The sequence below is a fragment of the Seriola lalandi genome, unplaced genomic scaffold (genome assembly GCF_002814215.2).
Source record: "Seriola lalandi dorsalis isolate HSWRI2012SDOR001 ecotype SW California unplaced genomic scaffold, Sedor1 jcf7180002054126, whole genome shotgun sequence".
In the NCBI taxonomy this organism is placed as follows: Eukaryota; Metazoa; Chordata; class Actinopteri; order Carangiformes; family Carangidae; genus Seriola; species Seriola lalandi.
The window spans coordinates 87,631-115,414 of NW_019524679.1; the positions used below are offsets into that span (position 1 = coordinate 87,631).

At 39.5% G+C, this 27,784-nt stretch overlaps 5 protein-coding genes across 7 annotated transcripts; 4 read left to right on the forward strand and 1 right to left on the reverse strand.

Annotated features, from left to right (window-relative positions):
* Nucleotides 1-2,424: 2,424 nt before the first annotated feature.
* Nucleotides 2,425-4,785, reverse strand: LOC111652943 (CCN family member 1-like). 2 transcript variants are annotated; one of them, XM_023403354.2, is made up of 5 exons: nt 4,609-4,785; nt 4,292-4,505; nt 3,851-4,201; nt 3,473-3,678; nt 2,425-3,317 (listed from the first exon to the last, which is right to left on the reverse strand). In XM_023403354.2, exons 1-5 carry the CDS (start codon nt 4,648-4,650, stop codon nt 3,015-3,017), a joined length of 1,116 nt encoding a protein of 371 aa, XP_023259122.1. In that variant the 5' UTR covers nt 4,651-4,785; the 3' UTR covers nt 2,425-3,014. The 2 variants fall into 2 exon arrangements, with proteins under 2 accessions (XP_023259122.1, XP_023259123.1); XM_023403355.2 differs by having other exon boundaries at nt 4,292-4,524.
* A 5,175-nt stretch (nt 4,786-9,960) lies between these two features.
* On the forward strand, nt 9,961-12,636 carry bcl10 (BCL10 immune signaling adaptor). The gene is made up of 3 exons (XM_023403351.2): nt 9,961-10,445; nt 10,894-11,182; nt 11,299-12,636. The coding sequence occupies exons 1-3, from the start codon at nt 10,395-10,397 to the stop codon at nt 11,703-11,705; spliced, it is 747 nt and encodes a 248-aa protein (XP_023259119.1). The 5' UTR covers nt 9,961-10,394; the 3' UTR covers nt 11,706-12,636.
* A 313-nt stretch (nt 12,637-12,949) lies between these two features.
* On the forward strand, nt 12,950-18,113 carry mcoln3a (mucolipin TRP cation channel 3a). Its single transcript, XM_023403353.2, has 13 exons — nt 12,950-13,052; nt 13,567-13,786; nt 13,900-14,067; nt 14,191-14,344; nt 14,658-14,739; nt 14,818-14,914; nt 15,037-15,136; nt 15,348-15,460; nt 16,082-16,231; nt 16,469-16,570; nt 16,674-16,796; nt 16,928-17,134; nt 17,243-18,113. The coding sequence occupies exons 2-13, from the start codon at nt 13,571-13,573 to the stop codon at nt 17,381-17,383; spliced, it is 1,653 nt and encodes a 550-aa protein (XP_023259121.1). The 5' UTR covers nt 12,950-13,052; nt 13,567-13,570; the 3' UTR covers nt 17,384-18,113.
* Nucleotides 18,114-18,364: 251 nt separating this feature from the next.
* ssx2ipa (synovial sarcoma, X breakpoint 2 interacting protein a) lies at nt 18,365-24,601 on the forward strand. 2 transcript variants are annotated; one of them, XM_087173222.1, is made up of 14 exons: nt 18,365-18,697; nt 19,149-19,912; nt 20,113-20,279; nt 20,421-20,630; nt 21,258-21,368; nt 21,480-21,615; nt 21,746-21,821; nt 21,911-22,091; nt 22,291-22,438; nt 22,575-22,711; nt 22,941-23,114; nt 23,205-23,322; nt 23,732-23,885; nt 24,005-24,601. In XM_087173222.1, exons 2-14 carry the CDS (start codon nt 19,870-19,872, stop codon nt 24,147-24,149), a joined length of 1,800 nt encoding a protein of 599 aa, XP_087029348.1. In that variant the 5' UTR covers nt 18,365-18,697; nt 19,149-19,869; the 3' UTR covers nt 24,150-24,601. The 2 variants fall into 2 exon arrangements, with proteins under 2 accessions (XP_087029348.1, XP_023259115.1); XM_023403347.2 differs by having other exon boundaries at nt 18,366-18,697; nt 19,766-19,912.
* A 92-nt stretch (nt 24,602-24,693) lies between these two features.
* Nucleotides 24,694-27,512, forward strand: LOC111652938 (guanine nucleotide-binding protein G(I)/G(S)/G(O) subunit gamma-5-like). The gene is made up of 3 exons (XM_023403348.1): nt 24,694-24,852; nt 26,423-26,565; nt 27,237-27,512. Exons 1-2 carry the CDS (start codon nt 24,772-24,774, stop codon nt 26,546-26,548), a joined length of 207 nt encoding a protein of 68 aa, XP_023259116.1. The 5' UTR covers nt 24,694-24,771; the 3' UTR covers nt 26,549-26,565; nt 27,237-27,512.
* The last annotated feature ends 272 nt before the right edge of the window (nt 27,513-27,784 follow it).

The following is a 27,784-nucleotide window of genomic DNA, read 5'->3' on the forward strand; positions in this document are numbered from 1 at the left end:
CCCCCCCCCAGATGTCAGGGAAACCTGCTGCTGTTGTGAGAAGTTTCAATACCTGTTTTTATCTCAAGTCATATGCAGATTATGGACTGTGAACTCTCGGTGCTACTGTGTCTTACTCCCCTATGACAAAGAGCCAGTTGCATAAATATATTTAAAGACTCGCCTAAGCTTTACACTTGTTTGAAGACAGTGTGTTGCAAAAATATTACTCAGTGACTTATTTAAAGTCCCTAAAAACAGCGAAACAGAGAAATATGTTTTAGTTGTTATTCAACACCTTAAACAATGTGGCAAATCATTCGTCTGTTGTAAGAGCCTTAAAAAATCGGCACATCCGTGTTGACAGGAAATTAAATTCACAATTTTGAATATTGATTAATTGTAATTTATGTCATTCAGTGTTTCCAGCTTTACAAATGTAGAGATTTACAGCTTTTCTCTGTTGTTTTATGGCTTTAATCTGGATACTGGAGGATTTGGACTGTTGATGGTTTAAGAAAAGCAATGTACAGCAACTTCAATGGACATTTTCTACAATTTTCTGATATTTCATAGACTACTTTATATATTGAAAATAAAAATATAAATTAAAGCGGGTTTCCCGCTGGGGAAAATTCATGTGCCACTAGGTGGAAGTGTTTTGTTAGCCATCTTTTCTCCTCTGTCAAGTGGAGTCTATTACCCACACTCTGTTGTGCAGTTGGTTGTCAGTCTTTTAGCTCAGTCACTACTAAATGTGAAACATACGAAGTTCAGTGTTTATTGCAAGTGCAAGACAAGGTCTACCTTTGTGCAACTGGCTCCAGATCGAAGAGGGTTTTTTTTTTTTTGCCATATTTTGAAGCCATACACCTGATTATGACAACAATTGTTAACCAATACAATTATTGCTTTACAACAAAACCGTACTTTGGTGCATATGTCCCGGCCAAGTATACCTGTGGTAGAATAAACCACGTTTAACATGGTGCTCCATTTTAACATGAATATGCTCCAGCTTTGCTCCCATTAACCTCATCATAATTCTTCTGCTGATGCATCTGTTGGGGAAATTTCACTGTCTGATGCTGAAAAACAGCTCGTGTATGTTTTTGTATTTTTAGCAGTCATGGGAAGGTGTAATGTGTACTGAACATGTTCATGTTCTGATTCTCAGCTGGACTGAGATGAATTATGCTTAAAATCAATTGTTTAGCTGTCAGTTGTGAAGCTTATGCCTTTAGGGTTGTAACCATAATTGCTGAGACACATGCAACACTGGGATATTTCCAAACCACTGATGCTGGTTTTGCTCTCATGCTTTTGTAATGGAAGTTTTTAATGTTAGTACGGCTTAGGGGCACAGAAAGGTAGTGGTATCTGCTGCAGCATGATTTACCTAAATACTGAACTACGTTTGTATTGTACTGCACTTGGATGTTCTTGTTCTCCTGTTGCTGCTTGATTTGTGGTCCTATACTGTATCTATGGTAATAAACTACAATCTTCCAGAACCACTGCGAGGCTGTGGTGTGTCTCTGCAGCGGACGTATTCCCCCGGGTGAGCAGCGCTCCTCTCAAGTTCTCAAAGACAAAGCTCTATTGTGTTCTCCGTCAGGGGATGGAATCATTTCATCTGTGCGTGCGTCAGTACCCCTGTTTTTCCTTTGCTCTTGTTCTCAGTCTCTTGGTCTTGCCCGTTTACGTAATTCTGTTGATCATACTTTGGGAATTTGCTTCTCTCTGCTGTTTGCTGGAAAATAACCTTACATCTGACTTCTGGCAATTTGGTTGGTATCACAACGCAGCGGCATGATGGACACACCCTGAGCTTATGAGCTCATCAGGCTCAAATGAGTTGGGTGACCTATTTGTCTTTTTGTTTTGTTTGTTTGTTTTTTTTGTTTTTTTTTACAAATTCTATTCTGCTGAGCAAATAGTCAAAAACAGAGGCTTCACTGTTTGTATTAAAATGATTTTATGAAGGTCACATACAGTTGACTAACCGCTGCACCAACTTGGATCAATTTGCAGTTTTGTTGACTTTTGAAAGATGACATGTGAAGAGAAATCCATCCAAATCTGACTGTTCATGTGGAATCGTTCCCCATTTTGCATATAATAAATCTGTGTGGAAAGTTTACATAATTCCCAGCTACCCTAGAACTTTCTTCACAAAACAAACTTCTGTGGTTTGCATATAGCATCTGTCCGACAGCAGCAAAACCACTCTGAGGTTTACACTAGTCATTTCCTGAACTATTCAGTGACATGTAGGTCGTCTCAGAAGTGGGTCAGCCATATGCAGCTGAAACAGTATAGCTCATTTCCTACTGAAAATTGTTATAACAGACCCCTTGAGAATTTGCTAGTTTTTTTGATTATTGCAACTGCCAAACTATATTTTCACTTTTCACCCTAAAAGAAAATAATTGGTCGACTCTATTGGGTTTTCTAATGTTTATTTGTGAAAAGGCGAATCACAAAACGGACAATTTAACAGTTAATTGGCAAACTTACATACAAGACAGTGTAGAGAACAGGATGTCAAACCAGTATTATGGTACAATATTCAATGATTAGAATACATTAATAAGAAGCTACAATAAGAATACATTAAGCGAAGTAGGAAAATTATGGTCTTATAAATAAAACGAATAAGTACAGTAAATCAACAGAAACATGGCGACATATTGTGTAAGGACTTAGTTAGTAGCTGCCATAGTTTTCACATCATTTCCATGCTTACATGTGGTATGTCTTGTCAGGAGAGGCTTAAATAGGTATGTCAATAAAAATTAAAGTGGAGAACAATAAAATGTTGGTTTAACTAGAAAAATAAGATTTTTGTCAATGTAAAAAGAAAAAAAAAAAAAAGCTTCACAAAGAAGCAAACCAAAAGGCTCCAGTGTTATGAAGCAAAATCATGAACAATACAGTTCACTAAATTCATCCTACTAGGTGTCTGAAACCTCACAGTGCAATTTCTTTTTTATCTGTCTGTCTGGATCTTCTTTCCACTTAAAGTGAGAAGTTTACATTTTCACTTTGTGTATATCATTAAAAAGTCTGTAGAGGGCAGGGGTGTTTTCGTTGCTGCCGGAGCAGTTGAAGTTGCACTTGCAAGACTTGATCATCATCACCATCCTGCTGAAGGTGTCCCCATTTTTGCATCTGAAGCGCACAGGTATCGTCTGGGTCCGATGAGGCCTGCAGCATCGACCATCTGTGCAAGACCCACAGTATGTGGGTCGGAACTTTTGAAGGCTACGGCAGCCTGCGTAGGACAGTTTAACTGGACGGCTGGCTTTTTCTATGTGGTTACATTTGTGACCTTTCTGTTAAAGGAAAAAGCAATAAAAAGCATATGTTAAATGTAACTAGAGAGTTCCACAAAGGATGCTAACTGTACAGACCAACATGTAATGAAATAATCAGACTGTATCTTTATGAAATTATCTGAAAATCTGATTATAAAAGGTTTGGATTATACCTTCAATCCGACGAAGGCCATTTGGTTGCATGGGCGGACTTCACAGACCCGAGTCTCTTTAACCAGTTTGCACAGGGTATTGCTGTTGGTCACCCTCGAGGACACTCCAGTGCCACAGGATTTTGAGCAGGGTGACCAAGCTGTGGTCTGAGACACACACTCGACTCCTCTGGCAACCATGTGGCCAATTGGGTGACTCCTGAAAGCTGATCGGAGAAAGGAAGGTTGAAAATGTTAGCTGACACAACTGACCATTTGATGACAATGTAAGAGAAATCAAGACATGTCATGCACATGAAGCTACATGTGAAATTTCACATATATTTCCTTATGTTTCCTTCCTTGACAGCAGAGAGGACACTGAGTAAAAGTGCTCACCAGCTAAAGACTCGGATCCTGCTCTCCACACAGGAGCCAACTCATTCTTGCTTGTGAGGTCGTCTTCAGATGCTCTGTCTTTGCTTTCCTTTTTTCTGTGTTTCTTCTCCGCAGAACTCTCTGGCTTTGCTTCCTCGGGGCAGATGAGTTGTTCACAGCACCGTCCCGGGACCTTGACCTTCCTGGGTTTGGCACAACCCAGTTTGGGCAGTGACAACTCATGTGGGCACAGAGAGACACATCCAACAGCACCGTCCATGCAAGTGCACTGGTGTTTGCAGTTTGGATGGAAAATTTCCCCGTTCTGGTAAATCTTGTTGTTGTACTCACAAGTTCTTCCATCTGATTTAGCTGATTTATAGAAAGAGGGAAAGTAGTGAGGTTCAAAATCAAAATGAGTAAATGAATGAGAAACTGAGATAAGAAGAGAAGTCACCTCACCTCGACAGATGCCCTTAGCAGAACCAAATCCACCTCCAAAGTTGCACTCCAGTCCCTTTGTGTGGTCACATGGTTGTGTCCTGCTGCAGTCTTCAAAGAGCTGCCGAGCACAAACTTTACAGCATCCACAGCTGTCCAGCATGAGACTGACTCCTGCTGCACATATGGGGGATTCAGAGGGACACTGGCAGTCCATCGGGCATGAGGCTGACACCTGAGGAAAGACACAACATCTGATCAAAAGTTTGCTTCCAATAGTAATCATCTTATAACAGCTAAGCAAGCAACTTATGAATGAAGAGCGATTATTTCCTCACCAGTGTAACGCAGAGGATCCCAATGACAACAACTTTCCACATCCTCAGAAGTAGAAGCGCTCTTTCCTGAGTGAATAGTCTTCTGTCTCTTTGAGTTGACGAGGGCTTGCTCTCCCTCTTTTGGAGTCCCCATCTCCTTTTATACTCGCTGAAGAGGTGTCCTGAAACTATGATAGGAATGCTTCTCCATGCGTCCTCCCATAAGCCCAATAGAAGTCCCCCCCCCACCCCACCCCTCTCACTCAGTGAGCCAAGAACCACCCTGTCTAACTTCCATTCTGCCAGGGCTTTCGCTCCAATTTAACCATGTCATTTTCTGTTTATCACCATGAAGATGAACCAGAACTAACTGTTCTTACCATGAAGCACACAAGTTTCTGAAATGAACTTTTTTCTGTAACAAATAGTATATATGCAAAAGTGGGTCATGTCTTAATTGCATGTTTTGTTTTGGAAACTTGAATAATATGTTATTTAAGCAATGCCTTAAATTATTTGCTGCAGGATATTGTGTATTATTTAGATCCTGTTTATGTAAATATTAATTCAATATTGCTTATAATTCATTCGGACTGTTTTAAAACTCATACCTTTATATGCAACTTACCTGGATATTATTTCTGTTTCTTGTGTTGTGTGAATATCTTCTGTTTGTGTTATTTTAATTGTATTGATTGTTGTAATATTGTTTTTTTTTTTTTTGCTTCCTTCTCCTGTAAAATATATTTTTATTATTTATTTTGCCTGGTTAAATGAACTAAAAAGAATGAAAGAAAGACTGCTGGTAGCATGTGATACTCCAGGCCAAAAAAAGCACATTGATACCTGAAAACTTTCATTGTCAGCCCTATGCATGTGAGAGCAGCCCCATAAGGGATTCAACATCGGGGCGCCACAAGTTCTGACATAAATATTGGAGAGAAGCTACATATTTCTATGACCAACTGGATTTCTATCTCAGACGAAGCCGTGTTTAGACTGTTGCCCGTTGTCTGTGATCAGTGTTTGTATTTTCTAACCTTGCTAGCATTAAAAGTCACAGATGAAATTTACCTCAGTCACCTATTAGGTGGGGATGGATTAGAGTTTGTTTGACTTCAATATTTCAAAAAGGAGAGGAGAGCCTCTTGGAATGTTTGAACCTCAGGAATCCTTTGTTCGGCCTGAATGAGAGTGTCCAGAATGAGAAACACACCAAAAAAACAAGACAGAAAAAAGAAAACTTGAGCAATGCCTGCAGCAACATTCCTCTTAGGATGAACATTTCTGGTTTCTTTGAAATAGCTGCCAGGATAAAAAGCATCCTCTTTTATCCGAATCAAAGAACTATGAAAATTATCAAGGACAAAAATGCCTTTCCTTTCATTATAACCTGTGAGAACGAGAGGCTGAGCAGTGAAGACTGGCACATCCTCCTTCTTATCTAACTGAGGTTACAAGAGCCAGTTTGAGTCCGTGCCAACTCAGGCAGATGAAGCGCGAACAAGCGTGAGCTCCGTGCATTCACTGATGCCTGGAAATCGCTGACTGTTGTGGTTCGGAGTGGAAACTTCTCCCTCCAAAGCTCTAATATGAAGAATTTGCAGAACCATGTTAGGTAAGAGGAACATCGGATATATAACAGGCAGCTGGAGGGCTTGGAAAGGACTTCAGTTGCATGTTTTATTGACCTTTTTGAAGCTCAACTTTTCTGTTCCTGAAAACATAAGTGTCCCACTCCCACCGGGCAGCATGTAAATGTATCTTAAACTATGTTCATTCTAATATTAAGATGAGTTAAACTTTTAAATGATTTCCTGTAGCAAGGTAGAAGTTTGCCAAATCAGGGTTTTAAACTAAAAAATCTCCCCGTATACTACTAAAGGTTTAATATTTTAGAACTTAATCACTTTCTTAGTGAGAGTCAAATGAGAAGTTCAATAGAAAAAAACATATCCATGAAATTTGGTTTTAATTAGTCTACACTGAGCGATGGTCTAATTTGGCATCCACATTTGTTTGGCTTTCAGACACTTTTGAATTAGTAAATGCCAGTGTTGGATATATCTGACCTTTCAGGCAAACTTGGACTTGGATGTTGATGTGATAATACGATAATACAATAATTATGACATGACATGAACCAAAAGTCAGGGAGCTGTTTGCTAACCTTAGCATAAAAACTGGAGGCATAGAAAAACAGCTAGCATTGCTCTCTGGTCAGGGAAAAGGGACAACAAGATTGGACTGGTAACAGCGACACAGCAAAACTCACCAACATCTTCACAGAACATGTGGTTCTAAAGGCCTGGCGATGAAGGTTTGCTAATTGGTAAACTACTTGCTGGCAGGCTAACCCCTAAATTGCAAGCCAGCAGGGAACATGCTAGTTCGTCAGTCACAAGAGCTCCCTGTACTGGCTGTTTACTTCCCTTTGGCATTTTGTTCTCAAGATTAATGGTCCATCATTTTATACAATAAAATGTTATTCAAGGGGAAAAAAGCTCTAACGCTGGTATGTTTGCTAACTTCAGCTAAATTGGCTTGTGTCAAAGTTCATCAAAGTTAAACTGGTGGATTAATTTCACCCCACGAGTGAATCTGAACTGAAATGATGCTGGCGTGACCAGGCTTGAAGGAAGTAATTGTGCCTGGTTGCTGTTTTGCCAAGACATAGTTACATCATGTAAACTAACTCCCCATAGAACAACAATAATTGTTTTTACATTTATGTACAGATTAAACAAAGATATAACTTGAGTTTTAGAGATGTTGGCAGGAGTATTTTTGAACTTTGGACAAAGTCAGGCTAACTGTTTGCCCCTGCTAAGGGGCTAACTCAATGCTAAGTAAAGCTAAATGTTCTAACTCCATACTTGACGCTCAGACATGATTGGTACAAGTCCCTGCACTCTGCATCTACCTCCTGGGAAGAAAGTAAATATAAATCTATTAAAAGTCTGCCAGCCATAAACATTTTAGAATGAAAAGACCATATTTGAAGCATTTTCTTTCATCTTGCTGCTGAGTTCATGTGGTCATCCATTGCAAATATATAGTTGGATTTATATATTTTTACAAGAGATGTTACGAAACATATAATTACCCATCCTGGAGATTATTCTATCAGGGAGATGAGGCTCTTGTATTTATTATCCACTTATAGCCTACTTGAAACTGTGCAGCATCCTACTAAAATTAAGAGTTTTAGTTAATTACATGTCCCTTGGCCCTGAGGATTACATTTAATGGAACATGGAGGCCAATCAAATTGAGTGGTGGATGGGCAGATGGTTCAGAGAAAAGAAGACGTGTAAAAAAAAAAAAAAATGGAAATAGAGAGAGACTTAGACAAAATGTGGGATTCAAATTCTGTGTCTCATAAAGATTGGCCACAGAGAACGGAAAGGCAGACAAACCTCCCCAGTGGTACTCCACAGTAAAACCACAGTGGGTCTGAGACAAGCTTGTTCTGGCTGTTATGTGAGAGCAGGTCATACCACAGACAAGGATGTCTGTAGGGGCTGTCTAGATATGACTGCAAATCCAGTTCATTACATCATTTCTATAAATGACTCCCTTTCTTTGACTTTTGTTCCCTGCAGAGGCCACTCACACGTCAGTACATTGGGTTCGTGTGAGTATCTCTCAGCTGATTCGGAATTATTTCCAGGCTACTGCTCTCTGCTGTTTGACATCAATAATGTGAATCACCATGAATCTTTTCTGGGTAAACGTGGACATATATTTTCAGTTTCTGTAGGTGCTTTGTAGACATTACACAAATATTTATTTTTTGTTCCAAAGAGCCTGATTGACGTACAGTTTGACCTTTTAACACAGGTTGACATTTAAAGGGCATATTTTGGTTGCAATTCGCCTCCCAGAAATTGCTGGGATGAGACAACAGCTACGCAGATACTGGATCCTGTATTTCCCCTCTCTTTCAAACCATTATCATTACACAGAAAAACCTTCAAGGGAGCAGCAGATGGCCTTGTGTCTGATTTAAAGTTAGCATATCTTTCTGTTTGGGGATGGTGTTTTCCAGTTACACAGTACATATTACACTGCAGAACATGACAAAACAAGCCTGACAACAATCTCCTCAGGGAGCACCCGTCCTCAAACAGTCCTTGGCGTATCATGATTAGAGGGAAGTGAGTGGATCTTGATCTGATGTTTTGCCATTTTGCAGTTTATTTCAAGTTTACTGGAGTGTTATTTAGTTCTTTGCATGCACTTCAGTTCAGGATGCACTTAGGAAGACTCAATGTTAACTATGCTCTGATTCACACTTTCCCTGCCAATCCCCAGTAACAGTTTACTGTTACCGTTAACTTTATAACTGCTGCTGTCTGTCGTACATTTAAGGCCATCTAATGCCATGGCCTTTCAGTTTCATTCAGATCGAAGAACATGATCATGTACAACACAAATCAATAATGTGTCATAACTGATAAGTCTATAAAACCACATTTACATTGCACATGTAATTTTAATTTATTTTAATTTTGTATAATTTTAACCATGTTGTGGATTGTTACATCCTGTCACGTCCTGGTTTGGTGAGTATGTAATTCTTCAGTTCACTGGCACTTTTGCCACTGAAAACAGGGCTTTGCTTTAGTTTTAAGACCTTTCTTTTTTTGTATTTTTTTTTGTTACTTTATATAAGCCTACAGTTAGGTCATTTAGTTCAGCGGTTCCGAACCTAGAGGTCAGAGGTCACAAGATAAACCTGGAGAGTTGTGAGATGATCAATGGGGTAGGAGAGAAAAAATGTACCATAAAGAAGTTCTGCTACACAAATGTGTGTTCTTTTTTTCTCTTATCTTATCTTATCTTATCTCCTCAAACTGTGATTTAAATGAAACCATCTGAGGAGTTTAGGGGATGTCTCTGTTGTGAAACAACAACTCACAGACATCTGAAACATGATGAGGGAGCCCTACGAAGACTTTTGTACGGCGTTTTGTATGGTAGGCTATTTCATAACCTTACAATGCACATTCCTAATATGAAAAATAACCACAGTTGCCAGATAAATGTGGTGGAGTGAAAAGTACAATATTTCCCTCTGAAATGTAATGGAGCATAAATTAGAAATAGCCTACCCAACTAAAGTACAGTGCTATAGTAAATGTACTTAGTTAATTTCCACCACTGGAAACACATCTCTAAATGTATTATGAAGTACTGTATGTGAAATGAACTCTGTGTGTGTGTGTGTGTGTGTGTGTGTGTGTGTGTGTGTGTGTGTGTGTGTGTGTGTGTGTGTGTGACAGAGAGAGAGAGAGAGAGAGAGAGAGAGAGAGAGAGAGCGAGGAGGTCCAGCAGCGCCATCCAGTGGGGCTTATCGGAATAGCACTTCACCTGTATCAGAAACATTGTTCAGCACTTGAACTCGGTCAACACGATTCACGGAAGTTGGGCAACAGCAGCCTTTTCTATTATCGCTATGGAAGTATCATGAATGTAGTAATTCTGACTTTTTATTTGCTAATACCTTCATAAGTTAGCTGTGAGTGCGAAACCGGGACTCTGCTCTCTGTTACTTCTCTTCTCTTGTCGACGTAAAACCTCTCCACAATCAGGAAGTCCGGGGATTTCGGTTCATGAAACACAAAACTTGAATGGACAGTAGATTCGCCACTTTTTAACGACAGATAATGAAGCGCCAAATCGGTTAACGCTTACATTAACTTATTGACGTAGTTTATTTAATTGTTACTAGCTTATTAACTTGTTTCAGTCGTCATTCGTCACCCGGAATACCTGGATTTTCACTTTGCGGGTGAAAGGTGATGGATGCTCCTCAGCTCACTGAAGATGAAATGGCAGAGATTAAAAAAGACGTGAGTATGACACTTCAGCCACACTTGGTCTCCAATTAAATACATTTTAAAATGGTAATGTATGTGGAAATTGCACTTATGACACTTAATGTGTACCTTTGGCGTTAAAAGGCCTGTTAAAAGGAGAAAATAAACCGCCACACCCTCTGTGCCCACATCAACACCCATTCCTCTGTGAGATTTGACTACATAAACTGGAGATTGAGTGCATTTTTTTGTAACCTTGCAGACAGGGTTTGGTCAGTCTGCATTATCAAAAATCATTAGCAGAGGCTGAAACTATCATAGCCAACTATGTGACAAGGAAAGATGAACCAGACCAGGTTATGCAATTGACTCACCTGCTCTTTGGTTGGTTCCCTGTCCATATGTAAAGAATAACCCTTTCTGTTGAGGGCCTTGAAAGCTCACTTTGTTCTCCCTCACTTTGGCTGCTGTGAATTTCCAGGTGCTGACCAGACTGCGGCACTACCTCTGTGACAAGATCAGAGCCGAGCGCCACCTCGACTACCTGCGTTCTCGTAGGATCCTGACGCGGGATGATGCGGAGGAAGTCAGCTGCAGGACCACGCAGACCAAGAGGACAGCCATGCTGTTGGATATCCTGGCCGAAAACCCCCGGGGCCTGGACGCCTTAATTGACTCCATCAGGGAGATGCGCTCACAAAACTTTATCATCACCAAGATCACAGACGAAGTGCAAAAGGCCAAAAATGAGAAGATCGAGTCTCTCAGAGGTTAATAAGCCAAATCATAATGAAATCTGTTGTTAATTTTAAGTATATTCTATTTTCTTGATGCTTTAATTTAAACTTCTGTCCTGCTTTTCCTCCTTTCACCTTTAACTCCACAGTAGGGGCTTCGAGTTCCTCATCTGACAGCAACCTCAGCACTCCAACCACAACCAGTGACCTCCCCACGTTTTCAAACAACTCCACCTTGCTCTTCCACCCAGATGGCGAACGAAGCCCGTCCACTTCAGACATAGCGGCCTCACTCAATCTGCCATCGTTACAGCAAGGTGGAGACTTGCCCTCCGTGTCTGGTGCTAGCATCGCCGTAGTTTCCTCCACAACCTCCTCCAGCCTCCCGAGGCCCGGAGACCCGGGAGCTCCTCCACTGCCGGATGAGGTGATGGTCGAATCACCCTCAAACATAGATGCCACAACGCCAGGGTGCACCAGCACCGGAGGGGACCCAAACTTCCAGCCCCTCCGGTCGCGCTCGCTCACCCCGGCGTCACCAAGGAACATCTTTTAATTTCACATCTCAATAGGATAGTTCTCATGCTGATAAAACACAGACCTCAACTACTCAACAACTCAGCTCATATACAAACACTCTCATTGTGTGGTTTTGGTGTTGCTCTTGCCTTTGATCAGGCATTTTGAAATTTCTGCACATATACTGTATACTATACACGATATACTGCATGTGAGCACTATGCCAATCAGCTTTTTGGAGAGAAAATAGAGACATTTTATCCCCGGGGCTGGGGTAATGATTTTTGATACCTGTGCTAATTTGTTAGCTTAGTTTTCATATGAGGCCAAATTAATACCTTAGTTTTGAGAATATGTACTGTTTAGGCCTACATATTTTTATTAGTCAAGTCAAATGTCGAATGTTTAAACATACGTAAATTTGCTAGAACTGTCTAAATGAAATACAGTTTAAAGTGGCAAAATCATTAATAAAAACAAGTAGAGTATGAGTCTGTGCATGCATTTGATGCAAGCTTTCAGTATTTGATAGTTATTCTTTTGACACTTTCAATACAGTATCCAAAATGTACTGAGGTTCAGTTCCTAGCCCAGTATGTCATGAGCTAAGAAAATGTGACTCATCCTCTTTAACCTTTTCTCCTCCTCTTATCAAAGGTGTGACTTCCTGATTAAAACAAAAAAGACATGGCAGCTGTAGTGTAGGTGTAATGAAAAACTATGTTATATACACTGGAATGGCTACTTGAGTATAAAGATGCTGCCTTTGACCAGACCCCTGTAGCTTCAAATGTTGCTTTCCGCTTCTTTCTATGCTGCATTAAGTCAAGCAGAGTTTGCTTTACATTGTTATCACTACAGAAGTCTTGAATCACAAAAAATATTGTGAAATACAAACAATGTCTTGCTTTTTACTTGGTTTATTGCTCTTGTACAATCTATTGCATACTAAAGATTTTCTATATGAATTCAGCTTGTGTATTTTTTTTTCTTTGTTGGTGGCTGTCTGGTGGTTAAGAGAACAAGTAATGTAATTTTATTTGACTCATTTGCTTTCTAGTAAAATCTGCAAAATAGCATCTGAGAGTTTTGATAGCTCTTGCAATACAACATTAATTAATGAAGTGAAATTCAAAATGAATTTATTGACAGACTGCAGAAGCCCACATACAGTATGTTATCAGCTTCGGGGTGTGCAGAGATGCTGTAACTGGAAGTTCTGTTTTTGTTTTGGAGAAACTGGAAAAGCATTAAGTGACGCAGAGGAATGACAGTCATCATGGTGAAGGCTGGTGCGGTGACTGCACCGTCTTCACAGACAGTAGTGAGGCATGTGTTAGACTAGTTCCTCTGTGGCTCACTGGTGCACTGCAGGTGATAGCAGGTAATTATTTTTATTATTATTATTATTATATCTTAACTTTTACTTAAAGTGTGGAGCCTTTACTCTTTGTACACAATGTAAGAACCATTAACTTTTATTCACTTATGTTTGCTACTAGTGTAAGTAATTTGTTACGTATGTGGTCGAAGTCTGTTCATTTGCCGTCTTGTTTCTGCTCGCTGTTGCTGGTAGGGTCTGCTACAATAAGCTATGGCTGAGCTAAATGACAGTGAAAAGCATACCTTTGCGGTTTCCTAGAGCATTGTAGCTTATTTTCTAATGCCATTACCTTGCACTCCAGAATAACCCTGTGAAGACAGTGGAGAGAATGACAGCAGTGAGCTCATGCAGGAGAACCAGTTTGATACACATCGCAATGACTGGAATGGCTAACCCTTTACCCTATCTCCAACACATTTCTGTTGTGTATGGAACCTTTCACAAAAAATATGCAGACAAACACGACCAAAACCGTCTGTCACACACCATGTTAACATTATATTCTGCACTTCAGTATAATGGAGGACTCCCAACCTCTGTTGAGGTCTGAGGAGAGGAGGCAAAACTGCCACTACAGATGGAGCACTCACACTCTGGAGTCGAAGGTGGTGGAGGATTTCAGACGAAGACTCAAGTACTTCTTCATGAACCCCTGTGAGAAATACAGAGCCAGGGGTCGCAAACCTTGGAAACTGATGTTACAGATAGTAAAAATCGCCATCATCACAATCCAGGTAGCGTATAAAATCCTTTGATTACGACTTATTTTTCAGTGAGTATGAATGTGTTACAGATGGTAGATTTATATTTGTCTCATATGCACATTATTTCCCCCCTTTCTTATTAGTTAGTGTCTTTTGGCCTGAGCAACGAAATGATGGTCACCTTCAAAGATGAAAATCTGATGACTTTCAGACATCTTTTTCTCAAAGGATACAAAGATCACCGGCTGGGAAGCTATGCACTTTACACGAAAGCAGATGTGTATGATCACATCGACTACATTATCAACAGGGTACTGAAAATGCTGATTATTGACAAGAATTTAACATTGTATCACATGGGCACATCATGGCAAAATTATAATTTTATTCCATGAAAAAATGTGCTTCACGTTTCTTCCCATATTGCATTTCAGTACATCGATCTCCAGAACCTGACTGTAGGTAATCTTGCATATGAGAGGGCTGATGGCGAGTGCACTCCTTTGTCTGTCTGTCAAGAGTTCTACAGAAACAGCAGCATTGATCCTGGGAACGGAACCTTTGACATTGATCCACATATTGATAAAGGTACTAAAGCACAGAACTGCTAACACAAAAAATATTCATTTAAACATCAAAGAGAGTCACAACTAGCTGTGGAAATTATGTATATAAATCCAGTAGCTATCATGGGTTATGGATAACATAATGTTTCATGTTTTATTTTTAATGCAAGATGTATTTATGGAAGCTGATTCATGTCAAGTGGAACATAATCACAATGTGGATTTACTTGTGACTTGTGAAAAGAGGAAGATTGTAATGTTAACGACAGCAAAGAATGCTGATGCTGAACTGTCAAATGAAATCTGACTGCTTTGCCTGTGTTTCCTTCTCACAGATTGTATTTCCATATACCCTGCACAGTTGTTTGGCAACCGCAGTTTGGCCACTCACTTCAACTTCTCTTTAGATTTCAAAAGGTGACTAAACTGAAAATACTGGTTTCATGCCATGTGGTAAATGTGCTTCCTGCTGCTAATATATGTTTGTGTGTTTAGGCTGCTATCAGTGAACATCTACCTAACACTGAAAACCATCAATCTGCAGACGGTGCGGCACCATGAGCTACCAGACTGTTATGACTTCCATATAATGGTTGGTGACAGTGTTGGAAACTGCCACACCCTGATAATTCATAAAGTCACTGTTATTCCCCATTGCTCAGAAATAGCTTGTGCTGTGTCTCTAACAAATTTCTCTCCTTTGTTTTTACACAGATCATGTTTGACAACCGTGCACACAGTGGAAAGATAAAAGTTGATGTTAAAAATGATGTTAGAATTTACGAATGCAGGGACTGGAACGTGGAAGGCACCTGTAAGTTATTACAGCAACTCATGCTGTAAAGTGCACCCACACCAACATACCAAATAATCATATCTGCCATTGCCTCAAAAAGCCAGCAGGGGGCACGGTGACATTATTCTGTAACCTTGACACCTGTATGACCCAACTCAGCATGTGATTTGCACAACAACAAAGATGTTAATGCTACAACTGAACTAGAATCTGTGGTTCTCATTTGTAGCTGGGAAGAATGATTATCTCCTCTTGTGGTTTGACTCTGTGGTCATCCTCGCCTGTTTCACCTCTCTCGTCCTCTGCACTCGATCCGTCATCAATGGCATCCAACTCCAGTTTGTAAGTTTCTATTTGAGGAAAATTAATTCTATATAAATGACTGATTTCATTAATAACTCAGCATAAAATATACGATGTAAACCAGCATCAGATGCAGGGTTGTTGCTGTATTAGCCTACACTGAGGTCATATCGTCTGTACTTTGGGAATTTGAGAGGACGTTTACATTCCATAATTAAAACCCTTTATATAGTGGGTATTTGAATAAACTAAGTCCAGTATTTTAGATTTGGTCTGTCTAAATACGTCTACTTTCAAGCCAATGAGAAATAAATAAGGATGATTGTATTTTCCTACCAACACTGTAGTCTTGGAGAAGGCCTTAAAACAGCATTTAGAGCTTCATGTTGAGAAATAAAATTCCCAGAAAATGTGAATGAACAGTTAAAAAATGTATATTTAATCTATTTAAGAGACTTTATTGTTGTGTGGTCAAACTTTTGAGAGATTCATAAACCACAGTATGAAATACTGACTACAGCCCTGAAAAGGCCAGCACGTCCTGATCAGATACAAAGTTCACACGGCTCATGAGTGTATAAGTCTACAAGAATGAATCCTTGGTTTGAGTGTATTGGTTTAATTGATATGTTTTACAATATGTTTATTCCTCTAATGCAGGAGTTCAACATATTCTTCCATGCATACTACAATAAAATTGTCACTTGGTCAGACCGCATGGAGTTTGTGAATGGCTGGTATATCCTCATCATCGTCAGCGACACATTGACCATCGCTGGGTCAGCGCTTAAAATTGGAATTCAAACAAAGGTTTGCTTTTCATTGAGCCTAACTGGCTATATTGTCACATATTATTCACTGTGGGAATGTTGGCCTGAAGATAAAGGGAAACCTGAAAAGCAAAATGGTCTGAACTCAGCACTCATAATTTATAATGTTTGAAAAAGTTTGTATTTTTTCATTATATTCTATAGTTTGATATATGAAAATGACCTGGTACCTACTTGATATTGTGTTTATTCCGTCGTCCTTTCTTTTTTTTTGCAGTTCCTAACAAACTATGATGTCTGTAGTATCTTGCTGGGAACAGCCACCATGCTTGTCTGGGTTGGTGTGATTCGTTACCTTGGTTTCTTCAGGAAATACAATGTAAGAACTTCCATGACCCTACTTTTTGCTTTTGCTTCAGTCAACCTGTTAAAAAACAGCAAATACATATCCAGAGGAAGTGAAAACTTTTATTCCCTTCTAGATCTTAATCTTAACCCTGAGAGCGGCGTTGCCGAATGTGATCCGATTCTGCTGTTGTGCGGCCATGATCTACCTTGGGTACTGCTTCTGTGGTTGGATAGTGCTTGGCCCTTACCACGACAAAGTATGAATAATCTATTTCAATTGTCAGTGTAGCCTAATAAATTCTCCCAAGTATATTGACGGTGTATTCCAGTAATACATCTATCACTGAAATATAAAAACTCAATTATCAAAATCTATTTTTTTCTCCAGTTCCGAACACTCGACAGGGTGACAGAGTGTCTCTTCTCTCTCATCAACGGCGACGACATGTACGCCACCTTCCTCAACATGAGAGACAAGAGCTACATGGTGTGGCTCTTCAGCAGAATCTACCTCTACTCCTTCATCTCCCTCTTCATCTACATGGTGCTCAGCCTGTTCATTGCTCTCATCACTGACACCTACGAGACCATCAAGGTCAGTCTGAGTCACCTGCACAAAAGTTTATAGCACTGATATTTTGCTGTACAGAGATGTTACTTATGGTTACACTTGATTGCCCAATGTACATTGGTTCTTTTCCAGCATCATCAACAAGACAAGGTGCCAGTGTCCCAGCTGCAGGCCTTCATAGCAGAGTGCAGGGACCAGCCTGAGTCTGGAAGATACCAGACGGATGAAGAGCCAGCGTCCTGCTGCCTCTGTCCATGCTGCTGCTTTGGATGATGTGAGGAGATGTAGCATGAGCCTATGCCAAGTATTGGTCGAGAGGTAGCATCTTACTTAAGCAGAAGTTTTACTGGACTTGCTGAAAACAGCTGTAAAGTAAAATACAAAAACTTTTGTTGAAGACTGCTTTATGGTCACCTTAAAAGTAACAATGTCAGTATTAATATGCATTACCAACCATTTCCTCTTCAGTGCAGTGGTGGATAACTTTATACTTTATAAAGATTTCTCAGATTTTTACCTTAAGAAGAAAAAAAACCTCCAATGCAAACTTAAGAGGACTTTTGTCCCGACTGCACAATAATAACACAAGTGCACAAGCGGTAGAGTACAGTACTTCAAAAATCTAAATGAAGGTTTACTGGTTTTAAAATCAAACTTACCCTGAATGTACTGAAAAAAAGCTACTCAGTTACAATAAAGCAAACTGTAATTTGTTGATTTTCTTCTGTTGTACTGTATGTGTTGTAGGCCTACTGTAAATATTTTTTGTGCATATTTTCTGTATACTATACTGACATATGAACTATATGGATTACCTCAATGGTTTTACTTGCTGTTTCTATTTATTTTTTGCACCTCTGACCAGATGACCAAATTTTCTTTATGTGCCAATTAAGTTGATTCTGACCTACGTTCTGATCATATTCTATATCCTATTCTATTATGTCTCAACATTTTACTTTCACTGAAGAAAATAAAATGTATCCCACAGTAGTGCCTAAAACTTTTGGACAGTATTGTATTTTAACATGGTCTACTTTACCAAGAACCATAAATATTATGTTTATAATGCAAATAATGTTATCTGTGTATATTGTATTAAGAACAGAAAGTTAATATAGTGAGGTGAGGCTCTGCAGTAGTACTGTGGAGGTGACACTTACCTCTTGCTGCCACAGAGGTGCAGTGCTTTATGACACCTGACAGCATTTCTCATTTGCATAATCGCACACTGCATTCGTTACATCCAATGTAAGGCTCACTTACTGGTTGCTTAACAACGCTGCCTCCAATAACAAAGACGTTTGGGTTGCAGCCAGCGGACGACTAGACTTCAAAAACACACAAGCAACCGCTGCTGCAGCCCGAGCTTACCTACAGTGCTGTCGGTGCATCTCTGCGTGACTGCATTCACATTGCTGTTGGTGATGTTTTCTTTTGCTTGTTTTTGCCGACAACGTGGTGACAACTGACTTCGACGTGGCAGTTGCTTGTGTTTTCGATGAGGGAGCATTTTGTTAATTTTTCCAGCATCACCGAACTTGGCAGCAGCTGTCGGATTTAGTTGACCCATTTCACACCGCAACCGTGAGTATGTTTAACCTAGCATTGCTATTATCCATGTTAGCAAACGGTGCGAGGTAATGTAACTAGCGAAACGATACAATAGTATTTAACATAGTAACGCGTGCCTTCATATGTATTATGATTTAACAACTTAGTTAACGTCAAATTCATTTCTCCAACCAGGATTGTTTGGCTAAGTTACCTAGCTCAAGTGTACTACTACTTAACATTAAAGTGGGTAAATTATTTCACTGTTAACCTATTTCGCAAACTAGCTAACGTTAGCGAACCGTACAGCCGTTACTGTGTAACGTAAGTCTAGCTAACTTAACCGTAACTCCAATGTACATTGTCCTCTTTATTATCAATATATAACGTCAAGGTAACCCCATTACATTAAGCAAAAGCACATTTGATCTCCTCCGTCAGTGTACCTTCAGATAAAAGTTCTGTCTGTTTTCTGGTTCATTAGATAAGAACATTGGAGGGAGTTCGCTGTGATGTACACTGACATGGCAGACACGGAAAAGCAGACATTTGTGTTGACTGGTAGTTTCCTCACCAACACGGTGCACTGAAACCTTTTAAGGTTGTATCACTGAACAACACAAGAAGGTTTTCCTCCCGTATTCATCAACACAATGTGCTTGGCAGTCCCTGTACACAAGTTGAAACATTTCAGGACATAGTAAAGTTCTGGGAGTGGCAGGTGTAAATATCTCGTTCAGCTTGTTTAAAAAAAAAAACCAGATAAGACAAACAAAAGATAAGAATATTGTCCTGAAGGCACGAAAGTCCAAAAAAAGGCATGCACACTTTTTATTTTATATTTTATACCCATTAGAAAGGGGCTATGATTTAGCCCCTCTCTACTGGATTCCCTCATTTCCATCTTTGTAAATCCATTGGCTTGTAGCGGAGATCATTTTACTACACTGCAATTTAGATACCAGTGACCAATAGGAGGACCCTGTTAAACCCCAATCTAACCCCCACTGGTACACAACTGACAGTTAATCCTACGTGGGTGAAGCAGCAGCCCAGATTATCTTTTGCTGGTCTATCACATGGCCTGATGCTCCATTGCAGGGCTCTGATCCAGTGGGAGCCTCTGATCCACCGCCTGACTGCTAATCCACCTCCCGGTTGATAACTCATGACCTCACATCCCTGTGTCCTGATGTGTCGGTGATATGGGAGAGTGGTGGACAAGTGTGCCAACAGAGACATCTATAGGTATTTTTTCTTCTCTTTATCTGGCAGATAACTATAAATATGGAAATGCCCATTGGCTATGCTTTTTTGGGATCTGCTAGAGGTGACCTATATTTTTGTTCTCATTTTGGAGCAGCAACCTAATTCAAGCCTCTCAAGATGAACCTACAATTGACATAATTGTCCTGTGTCTGTCCTCCTTTTTTTTTTTTTTTTTTTAGGAAACTATGAGATTTCCAGCATATCACATGTGACAATGTCACCATCGAGACAAAACAACCTTGTGTCAATGTACTCTTCTTTGCCCCTGTCCAAAAGCTCCTACAGTGTGATAAGTGCCTTTTGCACAGAGGATAATATTCCTCAGTGCATTATATACATCAATCAGGTATGGAAATACTCAGGTTTACTTCATCTATTATTAAAAATACAATGCATTTGTTTAGGTACATCCTTCACAATAGGATTGATTGTAAATAATAATTACTTCAAAACCAGGACAATGACTAAAGTCCTCTTTCTTTCACAGGAGCTTGCCTCACTGGGCCTCTCTTCCACATGTATCGAGGCCAGCTCACCCGGGGGAGCTGGCCTGAACACAGTGCCAGCTCTGAATGCCATGTATGAGCTGCTGCAGATTCACAGACGAAACATGTGCACTTTAGAGGAGCTGGAGAAAGAACAGCTGAAGAAATGCAGCACCTTGGAGCACATACAGATGAACAATTCCAGACTCAAGGCATCTATTATTGGGGGGGGGGGGGCTACTTCTTATTCCTAGTCCATTTTCAATAGTAGACAGTTTTTCATATCTCTTTGGATTCAATTCAGTGTAACCACAGACTGTAATCTTTGTGTCCCGGGGTAAAGGTGCAGTAATAGATTGCTGACCACTAGCAAGCAGACAGGAGACTCAACAGTTATATATATATATATATATATATATATATATATATATATATATATATACACACACACACACAGTAAAAGTGCTGTTAAGATGCCCTTCACTCTTTGCAAGTACTGTATAACTACTATCCTACAAAGGCAAAAAAAGGACAAATTCCTGCCATTTTTAATAGCAACAATGTTTCCATATCTCCAGACTAAACATACGTTCTCTATCGAAACCCGCTAAAGTCAAGGTTATGAGTATCAAACTGAGGAGTAAGAAATGTTGGCATGCTAGTTTGGATTACACTTTTACAGCACAATTTTCAATTTCTTGAGAAAGGGGATAATAATAGCAAATACCTAATCCATGTTTGCTCAGGAATCTACTTTTGCAGCTTCAACCCTGAACTGATTGCTCATACAAAACATTACCATCTGACTGTGCTCATAATGAACATGTATTTCCTTCCAGGATCAGTTGGAACTGTCCATAAGGGAGAAGTCGGGTTTACATGAGACAGAGAGGCAGCTACAACTCAAAATAAAGACTTTGCAGAGTTGCTTAAAAACTGAAAAAGATGAGGTAGACTTACTTTTTTTCCCCTATCATCAGCATATTTGCAGTTTTACAAAGTTTGGAAGTGTGTATGCACATGCCTCACAAATGTGCTCATGATTCAATTATACTGTGCAGGTTCAGAAGCTCCAAAGTATCATTGCCAGCCGTGCCTCTCAGTACAGTCATGATGCCAAGAGAAAAGAGAGAGAAGCTACGAAGCTCAAAGAACGCCTCAGCCAGCTACTGGTCGATAGAAAGGATAAAAAATTAGGTAAGCGTACTGACCTCCAGCATGAATATACATCAGTCTAAGGTGTGTGTATGGAATACATGGTATGCAGCTTCTTCATCTTTTATTCTGGAAATTTTAGAACCACTTGTTTTTCGCTTTTCTATTTTAGCTATTGATGTACTGAATTGCTTGGGAAGGTCTGACGGAAAAAGGAGCCATTGGAAGACTGCAAAAGTGACAGCCAGGTACTGTGTCATTTTACGTGTTGTCCATAGAACTGATAGACTGTGTATTATCAATCAGGTTAACTGTATGTGTGAATTGCTCCATGCAGTCATGAGGGTGAGATGTACAAGTCCTTGCTCAGTGACTACGAGACGAGTCAGAAGTCCTTGATGCTAGAGAACGCTGAGCTCAAGAAAGTCCTCCAGCAGATGAAAAAGGAGATGATACATATCCTGAGTCCACGCCAGACCTCTACCAGAGCAGCCAGTGCTGATGACAGCCAGGAGCAGGTATTTTCGAATCTTTTTTTCGTTTTTCTCACAGTACTAATGCACAAAAAAGAAGCCCGTTAGATAGGTTGAGAAGATTGAGAGGACTATTGAATAATGGTGCTTGTTTTCGGACTGAATTAATAATTTTTTTTATTAATCATTACATGATGAGATGGTTCCAAGTTGAAAAGTTACTGTTTCTTTTTGTTTTGCTCAGGCGGATTCAGAAGGGGAGGAGAAGACGGGGGACTCTAGCAGGGAAACACTGGACCAATCCTGTGAGCATGCTAGGGAGCAGCTCACCAACAGCATCCGCCAGCAGTGGCGGAAACTGAGGAACCATATGGAGAAGTTAGACAGCCAAGGTAATCACAGGACTCTCACATACCCTGAAATACTGCAAAAGTTACTAAATTTCTTGTGGTGGTGGTTTTATAGATTAAATGTTTTGACATATACCTGGAAGAAAATTGAGTTTAACAACTGTTTTTGTTTTCCAAGCATCTCAAGTGCAAAATCAGCTAGAGTCCAATAAAGAGGTGATACCAAGGGAGACCCACGAGGATGAGATGGAGAGGATGAGGTGTGAAGTCCAGCAGTGCAAAGAGTTCATTCATGCACAACAACAGCTCCTCCAGGTCAGTATCTGCTGACAAGAGATTTTCGGCAGGTCTGTGCATGTTAAACATTTGCTTATCAGATTTTTACTAAGACATAAGGCTTCTCATTACCAGTTTAAATTAAAGGATGAAATAACAGTTTAGATAAAGTACATGTCGCTTGTACTTTATTGAATGTAATTTGTGCATTCTAAAGAATAATTTGGTCTAAACTGATAAAGGTTTCTGTCTGTTTCTTCCTTTGCAGCAACAACTCAACACATCATTTGATGACGAGACTGCAGCTCTACTTAACGACTGCTACACACTGGAGGAGAAAGAGCGACTCAAAGAGGAATGGAGGCTCTTTGAGGAACAGAAGAGAAACTTTGAGAGGGAGAGAAAGAACTTCACAGAGGCTGCTATTCGCCTGGGGCGAGAGGTACTCGAGTCATCTGATGTGGTACTGTAATGTAATTCATCATGTATTGTGGTGTTGTAATTGTGTTGTATTTGTTTTTGCATTTCACAGAAAAAGGCCTTTGAGGAGGACCGTGCGTCTTGGCTTAAGAATCAGTTTTTGAACATGACTCCCTTTACAGACCGTAGGAGATGTTCCTCATCTGATGGTCAAAGTGCCTTATCAATCAGTAGGTTTGGGTAATTTTTTCAGAAGAAAAAAAAATTATAATATAATCACAATGTGTATATGCAGTATATAATCAGCACAAATTAACTGGTAGGACTGACCTTCATCTTAGTCTTTTTCACTTCCTATGTACTGCTTGGGCACATTCAGAAAATTTATTGTATACAAATGTATGCATTTTCTGAATAAGAGCAATAAAACATAAAGTAATTGGTATACCTGAACATTAATTAGTCTTTTTAGAGAGGATGTATATCAATTGCGGTTGGCACAGTGCAATGAAAACTAAAAAATAAATTGTCGATTATAAAAATGAAAACCTAAACAATACGAAATGTTTGACTAATATTGTATTTTTAAACACCAACAACTTCATTTTTTTTTTCATCTCAATATCCCCTGCATTGCAGGAAGTGAGCCTGAGATGAGGATGTCTTCCACGAAAGCTGAACTGACCAAATCATCAACCTATGCTACCTTCTCCACTCCTAAACCTACACAAAGTGCTAGTGTGCCATCCACAACTGAGCTGTACCGGACACTTCGCCTAATACCAGACGGCAGGTACTATTCAGTCACTGCTGTAATTAATATTCGCTGTATTTGGAGAAATTGACCTCTTGCTGGCTGTGTTCGCACCATGACACACATTAATACCATTAATCTGTATTTTTCGATGTCAGTTCCTCCAGACATTCAAATCGAGGACGCTGGCAGGAGTCCAGCACCACTGAAGATGGAGATAAACATGCACAGACAAAAAACAGATTTCGATGTGGAGACCTGAGTATCTTCTCTCTGGGTGAAGATGAGAACATTCTCACTTAAAGAACAACCAGTGCCTTTTCAAAAAAAATGTGTCTCCACAGTGGACTTTAGCATCAATCCATGAGTTCCATCACCACTGAAGAACACTTCATTTTTTGCAACTGTGTTTTTCATTGTTGCCTTTTTTATGGACATGCACATATCATTACTTCACCAAAGCTGATCAAATAAGAAAGCACTTTAATCTGACATTGTTCATTTATTTTCTTTACAAACAAATCAACACTGACAATTCAGACTCTAAGCTACAATCGGGGGGAGGGTATCTACCAAGTAGAGATTTGGACATACTGATTATATGGAATGCTTAAGTTTTAGTTTTAAACTAACTTTAATGTTTACATATTGTAAATGTATAAATTATGAGTTTTAATGGAAGCATACATTGACATTAGAATGATAATGATCTACTCTGCTGGTGTAACAGTACAATAAAGATATTTTTAATGAAATGCATTATTTTCTCTGTAATTTGTCGCCCACTAGTGTATTTCAATCGGAGTTGCAATCCAAAGTGTGAATAACTGGAATCCGGATGTCATCATCTTTGCTTTTGTCTCAGCATCCAGCCCAGAATCCCACCCACCGCTCGGCATTTATTTTTTCACAAAACACCTCGAGAATGTCGAGTTCCTCAAATCTTGTAGCCATGAAAAAAGTCGTGCAGCAGCTCCGGTTCGAGGCGAGCATACACAGAGTGAAGGTAATTGTTGGGGTTATTGTTTTTCTGCCAAATAACGAGAGAAATCTCGATCGTTACCCCGATCCGCTAGCAGCGCTAGCTATTGCCAGAGGCTAGCAGCAGTAAGCTAAGTTAGCCCATAGTCAACAGGCGTACCAGGGCGTTGCTCGAAAAGAAAGGAAGTATTTAAAAAAAAAAAAAGAAGTCTGATGCAATGTTGAGGTAAATCACTGAACTACTGTTAAAGGACATATCATGATCAGACCTCAAGCTAATGGCAGCTAGTATATATCTAGCTATTGATTTAAAAATTACTAGTCCGGATTTATAACCTATCGTAACATCACTTAAGAGTAAAACTGACTGAATGGATTAAATGTTAAATCAAGTAATAAGATTAAAACAGATAAATATTAGGGGAGTATCACAGATATTCGAATGCAGAGGATCATCAATAATGGATGTTTTTGAAGACTCAAACATTTCAAGGTTTCATTAGCACATTCATGCACTTCATGCATCACATTGCATTTGGGGAACAAAACTAGGCCCTGCAACTAATTTGTGTTCATTATCGGTTAATCTTCGATTAATCGTTACATCCATAAACATAAATTAATTGTGAAAAATGCCCATCATAACTTCATAGAGTCGAATGGGGCATCTTCACGTGTTGTTTCGTCCAACCAACATTTAAAACTTCAAGGTATTCAGTTTGCTATCATTCATGACCAAGCAAAAGCAGCAAATACTCTCATTTGAGAAACTAGAACCAGAAAGCATTTGAAAATGGCTGGAACAATTAATATATTATCAAGAGTCGTTGGTTAATTTTCTTTCCTTCAATTAATTGACTAATTGACTAATCATTACAGCTGTAAACAAATCATATAATTATTATTTATTAATAAGGTTTTGATTCCTTGCATATAAATATGGGAAATATTTAAAGCATTCCAGAAGTCCATTTCCATAAAGTTTGGTGACTCAGAAGTAGAGCTGAATGATATGGGGGGAAAAAAATCATATTACATTTTGGCAGATATTGTGATTGCGATACGAGTCACAATTTCAGTCAGAATGCTAATTTTTTCATTTCAATTTCACTGAAAAAAATGATAATGAAATGATCATTTGTAGGCTGGGGCGTCTTTGTTGCACTACATTTATGGTACGTTGGTATGTATGCTTCATTTATGGTATGTTGTGACACATTTTACCTATCAAAAAGACTGTTGCCCCCGCGATTTGGATACTGCAATTGGCCATATTGTGATTTTGATTAATTGTTCAGCCCTCCTCAGAAGTGAGTCTAAATTTAAACAGCAGGAGCCATGATATCCTGACTTTAAATCTCGAGGTTGAATCAAGCTTAAAAAACGCTGGATCCTAAAATCTTCACAATGTAATTCAGTACTGTCCTTTTGATGATGTCATCAGGGTTATTTTTTTGTTTTTAAAATGCTCCCTCCGTAGCCACATTTATCATTATAAAACTGTTTTTACTGGAACCCCCCGATCCCATCTGTTTTAGCAACCCCAATCTAAACCAATGTCATGGGTTGCATTTTTGTACATCTTTTGTCACCAGGTCTCCCAGGCAGCTGCAGACCTTCAACAGTTTTGCATTCAGAACGCTTTGCAGGACCCTCTGCTCACTGGTGTGTCCTCTAGCACCAACCCCTTCAGGCCGCAGAAGGTCTGCTCCTTCTTGTGAAACCACTGTATTCATTGGTGAGTCTGCCACCCTGTCGATGTATTCAGACACATACATCCAGCACAAGCAACTGGTGTGACTTTTTTCTTTAATAGCTTTGCACAACGGTGTGAAGAATCGCTGAAATGCTGGTCAGAGTTCCTTGAATTTAGGCAGTTGTTCCTTCTGTGCCTCTTAAAATGAAGTGTTTTCAGTGAAAGGACTCCAATTTATAATGTTAAAAGTATTTTGATTTAAAAGATGGCTGTTCAAGGTTGACAGTTCCCTCCACAATAGAGACTAGCGTTGGGGCTCTGACTAAGAATGCTCTGACACTTCTAGCTTTCAGCTGCTCGTCATGAACAGATGAAAGGCCACTACCTAAGGATCTCAGGCTACGTACCGGTTCGTATGTGTCTGAGAGGTCAGATATATAGCATGGAAAGAGGCCATGAAGAACCTTTAAAACCAACAGAATTTAAAATTAATTCTAAAACATACTGGACACCATTGCAAGGAGGCTAAAGCAGGTGCAATGTCGTCACTACTCTTGCATCTAGTTAAAAGCCTGGTAGCTGATTATACTGTTGAGAAATCGTAATGTGTCTCTAATTGTACAAATACCGTTGAAGTTAAACTAATTAAAAATCAAATCCAGTGTCTAACGTGTTGTCTATTTTTGTCTCTGGTGTTATTTTTTGTTCTGCAGGCCTTCATTTTGATGCTACAGGGAAAAGTTGACCTCAACACTGCTCCTCATGCCAAGCCATTATACTGCCACGGGATCTCTGGAGTGTAGAACACATTGTCAGGAAAATGACCATCTATTTTCAGCCACAGTAGAAGAAAGGAGACCGTTTTATTTTTCATGGCACAGTGTGATTTTTGAGTAAATTATTGTGCCTTTTCTATCGTTCTATTTTAGTCATCACTGTTCTGGACTTTTTTGTATTTAATGAATAAAAAACATTCTTTCCTACTCAAAGGTTTTATCGATATCGCATTTTCTGTTCTGTCTGCTCTTCAGCTGTTTGACAGAATTGCATGATGGACATAACTGCTTGTGAAAGGCTGCTGACAGAGTGCTGCCAGAGGCATTTAATGTATTCCAGATATAATAATGGAGAAAGCTGAGGTTGAACTCATTAAATCAACAAAATGAATGTTAGCTCTGAAGACACTGCATTACCAATGTTTTAAATTGCGTTACAAAATGAAGAAAAAGATAAAAAATAAAAAAAACTAATTTTGGGCCCA

Coding starts and splice junctions, on each gene's coding strand:
- LOC111652943 (XM_023403354.2), bottom strand. CDS start 4,650: ATGTGGAAAGTTGTTGTCATTGGGATCCTCTGCGTTACACTG. Junction 4,202..4,291: donor TGCTAAGGGCATCTGTCGAG/GTGAGGTGACTT, acceptor TCTATAAATCAG/CTAAATCAGATGGAAGAACT. Junction 3,318..3,472: donor TGGCCTTCGTCGGATTGAAG/GTATAATCCAAA, acceptor TTCCTTTAACAG/AAAGGTCACAAATGTAACCA.
- bcl10 (XM_023403351.2), top strand. CDS start 10,395: ATGGATGCTCCTCAGCTCACTGAAGATGAAATGGCAGAGATTAAAAAA. Junction 10,446..10,893: donor TGGCAGAGATTAAAAAAGAC/GTGAGTATGACA, acceptor GTGAATTTCCAG/GTGCTGACCAGACTGCGGCA. Junction 11,183..11,298: donor GAAGATCGAGTCTCTCAGAG/GTTAATAAGCCA, acceptor TTAACTCCACAG/TAGGGGCTTCGAGTTCCTCA.
- mcoln3a (XM_023403353.2), top strand. CDS start 13,571: ATGGAGGACTCCCAACCTCTGTTGAGGTCTGAGGAGAGGAGGCAAAAC. Junction 14,740..14,817: donor TTCTCTTTAGATTTCAAAAG/GTGACTAAACTG, acceptor TTGTGTGTTTAG/GCTGCTATCAGTGAACATCT. Junction 16,797..16,927: donor TTGGCCCTTACCACGACAAA/GTATGAATAATC, acceptor TTTTTTCTCCAG/TTCCGAACACTCGACAGGGT.
- ssx2ipa (XM_087173222.1), top strand. CDS start 19,870: ATGGGAGAGTGGTGGACAAGTGTGCCAACAGAGACATCTATAG. Junction 21,822..21,910: donor ACTGCAAAAGTGACAGCCAG/GTACTGTGTCAT, acceptor TGCTCCATGCAG/TCATGAGGGTGAGATGTACA. Junction 23,115..23,204: donor CTATTCGCCTGGGGCGAGAG/GTACTCGAGTCA, acceptor TGCATTTCACAG/AAAAAGGCCTTTGAGGAGGA.
- LOC111652938 (XM_023403348.1), top strand. CDS start 24,772: ATGTCGAGTTCCTCAAATCTTGTAGCCATGAAAAAAGTCGTGCAGCAG. Junction 24,853..26,422: donor CGAGCATACACAGAGTGAAG/GTAATTGTTGGG, acceptor TTTTGTCACCAG/GTCTCCCAGGCAGCTGCAGA.